This window comes from Pocillopora verrucosa, chromosome 13 (genome assembly GCF_036669915.1).
Source record: "Pocillopora verrucosa isolate sample1 chromosome 13, ASM3666991v2, whole genome shotgun sequence".
In the NCBI taxonomy this organism is placed as follows: Eukaryota; Metazoa; Cnidaria; class Anthozoa; order Scleractinia; family Pocilloporidae; genus Pocillopora; species Pocillopora verrucosa.
Window position 1 is genome coordinate 6,987,244 of NC_089324.1, and position 10,000 is coordinate 6,997,243.

Consider the following 10,000-nt stretch of genomic DNA (forward strand, 5'->3'; position numbering starts at 1 on the left):
AATTGTCTTATCCCTAAGACAAACTATCCATCCACTTGCGTGCGCGTTGCTCGCTCGCACAGTCACTCCCACGTTCGCACGGTCACTCCCACGCTCGCACGGTCACCCCCACGCTCGCACGGTCACCCCCACGCTCGCTCATTCACCCCCTCGCTCACTCATGCGCGTATTTCACTATACGCATTTCCGGATTACATGTGAATAAAGCACACATCAAGCTGTTGAGAATTTCAGCAGCAATGTATGCATCTGTGGCTGGATTACCTAACAGTTTGTGGATCAACTCCGCTATCCTTGCTCGTGAATTGTCTTCTCCCATGGACACATCTGAGAAAAGGACGAAAGAGCTTTAGAATTTTGGGCTTAGATGAGCGTCACTAGGCAGTAAAAAGCAATGTGTTACCAAGTCTAGTACCTGGATCCATAGAGACAGTATTCTGAAATCGTCCACGACTTACGAGAGTCTTCAGACCTCTGTAAAATGAGATTAAAAGTAAACAATTAAGAGTCCTTCTTGACAAAGTCAACAACTGACATCATTGCAAAATTTCAAACCAGCCCTTACATGTTTTCAAGTGGAGGTCTCTGCCAATCCGGTAAAAGAATGGCCGCACCAGACAGACAGCCAAAGATTATATTCAAACACTGTTGAAGCTCCTCTCTGAAGAAAAAAAATTACAGATGGTTTAAACACTCTGCAGGCAAAGATAGGGGTTGTACTGCTGAAAAGTGAATTTTGAGTGGTCAATAATAAGCGATTCCTTCGTCAATGTAACGTACTTTTGAAAAGAAGTAATGTGATACAAATAACTTTCAAAAGGGAGCCAAGATATGTTGCGATTCCAAGGTTCAATTGGTTCCGAGGCCATGGTACCTGTGCTCTTGTATCATGGATCACAAACATGGCAATAAACCAAGCAATTTTTGTGACGTGTGTGGCAGATTTTTCGATATTTCTTTAAAGATTTTTTAATTAAACACTTTTTCCCCTAGTGCTCGTTAGAAATGAGATAGCTACATGTATGACCAACGAGGCACGACTATCTACCATCTCAAATCCAGCGCACGCTCGTACAATGATAGTTAGAGCAGAACCTCTACTTCAAACAAAAAGCCGAGTCAAGGTATTTACGAAATTGATGTTAGTGTGCAAAAAAAGTGTGTACCTCGAGAGTGTTACCGATCCATCCAGGAAGTTTTCCAGTCTTGTCAGCTCAGGCTGTAGAAAAGTGTCCAACAGCTCCTTTGCCAAAAGCTTTTCCTCTTTCGTGGGTATGTGCCACTGAATATTCAAGTTGAAAAGATCTCCAGGCTTTCCCCAGTCCTAATCATGTTGAACAATGTAGGCGATAGTTAATATTCATATTACCAAATGGTGAGTTCGGGGGGGAGGTGGTGGCTAACGGTTAGTGCTCATAACTTTGGGTCAAGAGGTCTGGGTCAAGAGGTCTGGTTCCAAGAGTGGACGGGTCACCGTGTTGTGTTCTTGGCGAGACACGTTACGCTCAAAAGTGCCTCTCTCCACCCCGCAGGGTAGAAGCGAACTTTATGGAAGCCTGACAAAATTACCAACGGATACTTTGCGATAGACAACCATCGCATCTAGGAGCAATAAAAATACTCCAAAAAAACCTCTAATTTATAGCTATAGCAAATATGTTCACTCAAGTGTTAGTGAAAGTATATGGTGAGAATTTCAAGTTTTGCTGTTTTCCATGTCACGCTTTTAAAACCACTCAGAAAAAAGTACTTGCGTAACTGCAGGGACAATCCACTTTGTATAACACTCACAAACGTCTTTTTTACAAAATACAGAGGGCGTGCCAGTAACCTCTTTTATCCTCAAATGTCTCTGAAAAGTTCTATATCTCAGATGATTTTCCAGTGCTCTTCCGACGGAGATGACGAAAAAAAACACTCACCCTAATAAAGAGATGTTCTGACGGTGGTGTGCCAAAATCAACCAATACGCTTCTCCACTCCATAGGGTAAATCTTAGCCAGTGGCCGCAAGAGATGCTCCAGAAGCTACAAAAAAATTAACACAGTTCCATTACGCAAAAACAAATAAAACCATGATACATTAATTTGAGTCGTTATACTTGATGATCATATAAAATCCACTCACCGTGGCTCCTAAAGTGGCTGCTTCTTTGCACTTGAGATGAATCGTACCCTTTATAGCAGTAATGAGTTTGTCTTTGTACTCCAAAGCTCCGCTGGAGCGAACAACCTGAAGAAAAACAAAGAGCGTGAAAATATGAAATACTACAGTGCTAATTACTTATTTTAACGCTAGAAAAGACAAACATAACCAAAGTAAAATAAAAGCACACACAGAACAACATTGTATTTAAGCGGACAATCTTTTTTTAGCATTGTTCGATTTCGTAACGACTTCTTCCGGCGGAGAAAGCGCATTGTGTGACAAAACGAAAGACTTGTTAAGGGGACAGTTCGTCTGAGACGTACCATATTTCCTCAAATAAGGGCCCACGCTCCAATAACTTCTCTTCCATGAATAAGCGACCACCCCTTTTGCCAAAACCAAAGACCCTCCTCGAATAAACGCCCTTCCCTCCACCCCCGACTCCCTCATTTACTCAAATAGTAGACATACAAAAAAAAAAAAGAAGAGGCTGTTTCTATTACCAATTTATTCAAAGCTTTTAAGCTTCGATTACAGCGGAATCAGAAAAGCAAAATACTAATTCGCTCCAGTTAATTGTAGCTCCGTATGCTTGCAGAGTTCTTTCTGTGCATTATCATTTCTTTTAATGTTTGTCCTACTGCTACGCTAACTTAACAAGCACCCCATAGATTAAGAGCCCTCCTTCTAATAAGCGCCCCTCCCCCCCCCCCTCCCCTTTCAAACGAAATTTTAGATAAGCGCCCGGGCGCTTATTTGAGGAAGTAAGGTATTCTTGAAAAGAGACAGTGTACTTTCAAAGCACTCAATTCTACAAACATTTTGATCAAACTAATCTAGGGGGAACAAGAACCCCACTACAATTTGTCTTGTTATCAACATCTGGCTTCATTCCTCATTTAGCAGTGGCAGTTAACCGCTACCTGGGTAGACTCTCGCCAGGCTCTCTCTTTTCCGGGTCTTTCCTCTGAAATTGCTATTACCTTTTGAGGAAAACTTTGCTACACATAAAACTATTTTCTCAAATGATTGTGGGCATCGATTTAAGTTTAACCTTCCACAAAAACAAAGTGACTCACAGACAAACTGATATTCACCTCGGATAAAAGTTGAAGATTCCACAAAAGCTGATCATCCACTTCTTCTTCGTCTGCCACGCCTTCCACTTGACAATTTTCAAAGAAAAAAATTGCCAATCACAGTGAGATAATAGTATTTACAAAATGGCCGCAAAAACACAAACCATCTAAGATCTAACCAAGCGATGTGGGAATCTATCAGTTTCACGAAAGTCGAGGGATGGTCGGTTGGGCGCAGTTTGCGTTTGTTTCCGCACAAAAATGGAATAGATAAATACTTATACTAATAATAAATAATCAGATAAGTATGTAGGTAAATGGATGAGTAAATAAATAGATAAATAAATAAAAAGAAACAATTTTGGCGAGGCGGGTAATCATTTACATTACCATAACCAAAACCTTTATTTTGTATGTACATTGTCTAACCTGAGGTCAAGTGTTCTATGATAGAACAACAACTTTGGCGAGGCAGGTAATCGTTTACATTGCCATAACCAAAACCTTTATTTTGTATGTACATTGTCTAACCTGAGGTCAAGTGTTCTATAATAGAACAACAGTGAGGCACAAACATCTTTAGAGTAGCTTTGGAATTTGTCTATAAATTGAGAAAAATATATTGTATCAAATAAAGACTTCACCAACTAATTTGCCTGACTAAATTAACCAAAATGATAATTTTAATGAGTACGAGAAAATCCTGTTACTCTGCCGGGGTTAGTTTGAGAAGTTATACCTACACGTACACGTTATTTTACAAGCAATCTTTAAGCCATGCATACAAACGTTTTACATCTGAAGAAATTGAAAAAAATAGAACCTTATTCTAAGAAAAGGTTCTTTTTGCAAAACTTGCTGTAAGTCAAGCAATTCCTAATGCAAGCTGTAAATGGACAGTTAGAAAACTTTCGACCAGCCAATCAGAACCAAGTTATACGTAAATATCAAAAGGGGCCAATCAGAACATGCAAAAGTAGAAACGGCCAAAAGCGCGAGAAAAAGTGTGAGACCAAGTTAGCATTCACCAATCACAGGGCGTAGTGAAACAAACTCAATACAATCCCCGCTTATTTCAATATCACGTTGGACTCTATTTTATTTAAAAAAAGGCTCCGCTCCAAGACTATGCCTTTATATACTGACCCTGGCAGCCGCACGGCACATGTCTGAGGCCATTTTTCCAGCTACTTTCGTTTCAAGTACTTTGTTTCCACAGAAGGCAAACAACTTCTCCAAGGCACTCTAAAAAACATGCAAGGAGATCATCACACATGTACCTATTTGTCGAAATCAATAAGTCTTGCGTGGAAATACTTAAAGATTTCAATAAAGCCACTTACGAGCGGTTTAACACCACCTACATATACAACACCTATCACTGCTATCTGTTTAGCTTGCGAGCAGGCTCTCCTGTTTGGGTTTCGACTTGCAGCGCCTTTTCGGGCACTGCCGCCTATTACATCATCGGCAGCCGCTTAACAAAACTTTAATGAACCTCATGCACAGTAACTGCTTCTTGCGAAAGCACGGTTCAATTTGTGCCTGGTGGATTGCGAAAATGAGCAGCAAGGTAATAATATAATGTTTACTCATTACAGTCAGTGACTTACGAACGAAAAACTATGGCACACTTTTTACAGGAGATAAAAAAACAAATACGAAATCAAAATATTAAAAGGAAGATGGCATCAATGGAAAATATGAAAAAAGATAAAGAAAAATTACACAAACGATACAACTAGTTAATGGACGAACAAAAAAAAAAGTGATTGTATGGCGCAAAAAAAGAAAAAACCTGCGAGTGGGTCAACGGGGAAAAAAAAGAAAAAAAAAGAACGAGCGAGCGAAGTTGCGAACAGACAAACGAATGAAGGATAAAACTTTACCTGAAAAATCTTGGGGGAGCTCTGCATGAGAATGGCATGAAACGTCGACGCTACACCCATTCCCATCATGCCCTCCAGCGAATGCCGCTGATCTGCTTTCATCGTTGTGCTGTCCAGTTCGGATGTGGCCTCAAATGACGAGTTATCGATCATCGAAAAACATCTGAAGAAGATCAGATAAAATTTGTTGATCAATGAACTAAATGCTGCCAGCATCATGGACAATACCCATGATGTATCAGAGCAAAGATGCACAGCCAACTCACAAGAATTGCTTTCTCTGCTTTGCCCAACCTAGCGTACAGTTTTGAAACTGTTCACGAGATTGCTTCTGCACGTAGAAGCCCTTTGAGCAAAAAAGAAAAAAAACTCCGCACGAAACTATTTTGCTAGTAATCATAACCATAGCAACGCTCGCGGGATTTGCGCCCGAAAATATTGTAATCGTTGCAAGTATAAATGATATAAAATCATCGTTTTGGTTTTATGGTCTATACTAAATAACTATTCACCTCCGTGTTGCTAGCGGTGGGTTAGGGATATTTACCTCGCCACTTCGCAGCTCGGTGAATATCCACCACTAGCCACCTTCACTTGAGAAAAGCTATTTAATACCCAATAGGGACTTGCATGTACATGTATTGAATTACTGATGAAATTTAAAAAAAAAGTGTCACTCACCTATCCATGAACTGTAATACAAAGTCTTCAAACTGAGCCGTGGCAAGGCACAACTCCTTCTCATCCTGCATAAAAAAGACAAAAAAATCGAAATCGTTATCATCATGATAATAAAATTCAAATAATACCTGTACATGTAATATGCACAGCTGTGGTTGCGTCAGCCGCTCTCGGCTGCTCTCCAAACTTTCCGAGTACATCCATAACCCCATACGCCGAACCCACTCTAATCAAAAACCAACATTAATTTAACAAATCGACAGTGGTTTAGCGCGATCTGTCCGCTACAAATTTTGACCAGTGTGATGATGAATATCGCTGTCGATTAGAGCACAGACCACCGTCGCTTTGTATTAACCATAATATCGACGTCAAATAAAACGATTCTTTCGGTGCGTGACCATTGCGTGACACGTTGACGTAAGCAGTGTTGTCTGTACTCTTACCGACAAATTGGCCAGTCAGATTGCGACAGTACTTCCACTGGTGGTTAAATATTTAATGGACGAGGATCTCAGCGAAAATAGTTTGTTCAGAAACCAAACCATTACGACATTAACTATGTTATGAAGTTAAATAGCATTTCTGTCCACGATTTTGTACACAAACGTCCAATAAAAATTCCTGATTTACAAAACAAGTCCTGGGGAAAAGTGGATATCTATTCTTCTAATAAAGACAAAGAAGGCTTTACGTGAACGAGTACGTGTAACACAATTATAGTAACTAACCTCTGTCATTTCTACGATTCCCACAGCTTCTGAACAATCAACCACAGGAACGAGACAGACAACAGTAGATATAAACATAAATGTTCCCTGTGGAATGAAAAGCAAAACACCTTAGCTACATTGTGACCTAAACTTATAAATATCACATGGCCCACCAACTTAAGCACACATGACGGAGATAGACCTGAAAGCATAAACTACATTGTTCAGGGAATATAAACTCACTAGAGCCTTTCTGAAGTCATTTGGATCAATCCCTGGTAAAACAAGTTGTAGTAATGGTAGGACATGATGTCGACCTGCAGGATAAGACTCATCAGGCCTGACAAGTGCCCTGGCTACAGACGTGACACAGTTTAAAGTTGCTGTCAACTGATGGGGCTCAGTTAGGGTGGCAAGAGCAACATACAACCTATAACAGGAAGGAAAGATATACAGCGTAGAGGTTAATTGAATTTTTTCATAGTAGTAGATTGAAGGGCAAAAGTGTTGGAAACAAATTTGAAAAACAGCTTTCTCTATGGCCAAGGAAATCTCGCATTGTGTTTCCCACGAGCACGTCTCCTTGATGCCATAAATCAAATGACAAGTGAAGTAAAACGAGCCGACTACAAGAATGTACGAAAAGTTGGTGGAGAAGAGAAGAAAAGAGAGTTTCCATCTAGCACTAGTCATCACGAAGAGTTAAATACATGATACCGCCATTTTCTGATGTTATTATATGGTAAACTTCTACCATGTTGAATTACTCTTGGTAAAAATTCGTTCCCTACGATAATTGTATCAAAAGCTATTTAGAGCCTGTAGTTGGGAAGTAGTTGAGCAAAAGTTCTTAAAAATACACTACTAAGCAGTGTATAAAGCATAAGTACATGTGTACTGTACGCCAAATTGATTTAATTGTAATTTCAATTATTCTTGCTGGGAATACAGTCGACTCCTATCATTGCGGACACCCTCAGGGGGAGATTTAATGTCCGTAATTGCGAGAGTCTGTAATAGCGGGGTACGATAGAAAAAAAATGTTTTGTTTCTAAACATATGAAATAATATGTAAATACGCAAACATAAAGTTTCTAAAGTGGTCTCATGAACCGAAAAAGATCCGGCCGCGAGGAGGAAAATTCTCCTGTTCGCACCCAATTGAAGGATGGTTTCTTGATTTTCGTCAACATGTGGCTTTATACCATGTGAGTCAGGATTTTGGACGAAGTGTCCACTATAGCGAGAGAAAAGAACAAGTGAAGTGTCGCGCAGGGGGCATGTAAGTGTCCGCATTTCCGTAATAGCGAGAGTCCCTGATAAAGGAAGTTTGTTCCAGTCATTTCTTTATACGTTCGCCGGGGGCTGGCTTTTGTCCGCAATGGCGGGCTATCCTTAATAGAGAAGTGTCTGCAGGGCGAGAGTCGACTGTCATAAAAAATTTGATATCTAGCTGTAATCATAACTAACTTGCAAAATGGCCTTCTGCCATGTTTAGAATTTCTTTGTGTGGGAAAGGAACATATCAAAAAGGAAAAGTAACTGCCGTGAACCTTACTTATCCAGTAAAGTTGGAAGAACAATATCAGGTTTGATTAATGCCAAGTTTTGCAGTGCTCCAGCCGCATCAAAGCTTCCACTCTTGTGAAACACAGCCAACATGACAGCAGGTTTAAGGCATTCAACAAATGCAGTGAGTTCTGCATCTGTCAGCTTGGCCTCTTGTGGTATGGGAGTCACCCAGGTGTTCTTTGGAAATCTCTCTCTGTAAGTAAAACAGATACAGTGTAAAACAATAAGAAACTTATCAATCATCATGTGCTGTGTATACATGTATGGGCATGTTTATACTACAAGTGAAGGCACCCATGAAAGCATCATCATGTGACTGTAGAAACAATCTGGGATATTGGTGGGCTATGGTCTGTAAACAAGTTAGCTGGCCCATCGAGCCCTCACGTTACTAAAGCATGAAATGGCATGGAGTAACCTTAATTGTTTTGCTGGTAAAACACAGGGTAAACCACACATTTCACAAACTTCCTGGGCAGTTTACTGCTAGCAACGGACTTCAGCCAATTCTTACAGTATTACACATGTATGTGGTAATCTTGGTAAAATCATACCTGTGAAGCCTTTTAATCATTTCTTTAGGCAAGTTGTAGAGAAATCTCTGAAGCTTCCCCTGTAAAAGAAAGGACACAAATAAACAGAATACTTTTAACAACATATAAAAGTGCTCATACACAAACGTTTTAAATTAAAATTGCTGTTAAGTGCCAGAAATCCTTGAATTGTTGCCTCCCTTCCGTAGGTGCTCCTTTCCTGTGGCTGATCTTCCTCTCAGACAAAAAAATTTGAAGAGCAAACCACCTTGAATTGATGCCCATACTCGTTCCTTCATTTTTCTGGACAAATACTGAAATAGCTGACCACTTTCACATACGTTTGTCTACACAATTAAAGCGCTCCCGTTTGTATGAGTTTTTGAACATGTTAAGCTTCGAAATAACTCATGAGTACCAACCGTAATGCCAATAGTTAGGAGAATACACTGTAAGTTATTTGGGTTGTGGTTTTTGTGCAGAGTTACAAACTACGAAAGATAATGCAGCACATTTGTACTGGCCACAATTAAGGAAACATGAAATACGACCGTAAGCTGCCCCCACCACCCATCCCCTTTGTCCTGTCCAAATGAACACCTACTATCTTATCCCTTTTTTGAAAAAAGGAGCCCTCGATGCTGATACCAAAACTTGCATTACATATGAGTGCATTGTGCAAGTGAATAACCACTCCCTAATGTGGCAGGGTTTTATTTCATTTGGAGTTACCGAGTAGCGTCCACTGTTGGAAGGATGATAAAATGATTCAAGTGCTTTGAATAGTTTACAGAGATGGTCTTGAGTTGTACTGGAGCTGCCCTGTGGGACAAAAGTAATAATTGTTGAAAATAACATCAACACAGTAATCACACAGGGATTGGGAAGGCTGTGCGCTATGCGCATATGGCGCATAAGTAAAGGAAATGGCAAATCAAAAAACTACTAACGGGGCCTAAGATGCGCCCAAGCCATTGCAAGTAAAAATATATTTTGCGACTAAAATTTCGACAAAACTTGCCAATTAACGACCGCCAGATAAAATCTGAAAAACAAAACTGAAAAAAGAATCGATCTTTGCTTGAATTATGAAACGAAGAAACCCCTGTATCTCCTGTCTCTCTTTTTTTTTTCTTTCTTGCCGTTCCATATCTGCGAGATACGCAAACACCTAAAATGAGCGGTGATCAAGTCGAACTGACTTCGTTGAGAGAAACTTCATATCATATTACATGCAGCATTTGAGTCTAACCATCAACTTTGCATTTAGAAAGACTGTCAAAAAATTCAAGGCGTAATTTTCTGTAAGGAAGTTTTTAACACCAATAATTCAGCTCACAGATTTCAAATGAGAGACTTTTCTCAGCTGAGCGATCGACCAAAAT

The 10,000-nt window shown here is 40.0% G+C and overlaps 1 protein-coding gene across 1 annotated transcript in view; it reads right to left on the minus strand.

Moving 5' to 3' along the window:
- Window positions 1-10,000, minus strand: part of LOC131773775 (proteasome activator complex subunit 4) — a 38,971-nt gene that overhangs the window by 19,567 nt on the left and 9,404 nt on the right. Inside the window, exons 9-24 of the mRNA XM_059089729.2 lie at window positions 9,348-9,437; window positions 8,637-8,695; window positions 8,069-8,275; window positions 6,754-6,940; window positions 6,529-6,615; window positions 5,798-5,862; window positions 5,117-5,279; window positions 4,374-4,472; window positions 3,759-3,828; window positions 3,246-3,313; window positions 2,128-2,232; window positions 1,923-2,027; window positions 1,167-1,324; window positions 566-661; window positions 416-474; window positions 265-327 (exon numbers count right to left, since the gene is read on the minus strand). Coding sequence (XP_058945712.2) covers window positions 265-327; window positions 416-474; window positions 566-661; window positions 1,167-1,324; window positions 1,923-2,027; window positions 2,128-2,232; window positions 3,246-3,313; window positions 3,759-3,828; window positions 4,374-4,472; window positions 5,117-5,279; window positions 5,798-5,862; window positions 6,529-6,615; window positions 6,754-6,940; window positions 8,069-8,275; window positions 8,637-8,695; window positions 9,348-9,437 — 1,681 coding nt within the window. The remainder of the gene's footprint in view (window positions 1-264; window positions 328-415; window positions 475-565; window positions 662-1,166; window positions 1,325-1,922; window positions 2,028-2,127; window positions 2,233-3,245; window positions 3,314-3,758; window positions 3,829-4,373; window positions 4,473-5,116; window positions 5,280-5,797; window positions 5,863-6,528; window positions 6,616-6,753; window positions 6,941-8,068; window positions 8,276-8,636; window positions 8,696-9,347; window positions 9,438-10,000) is intronic.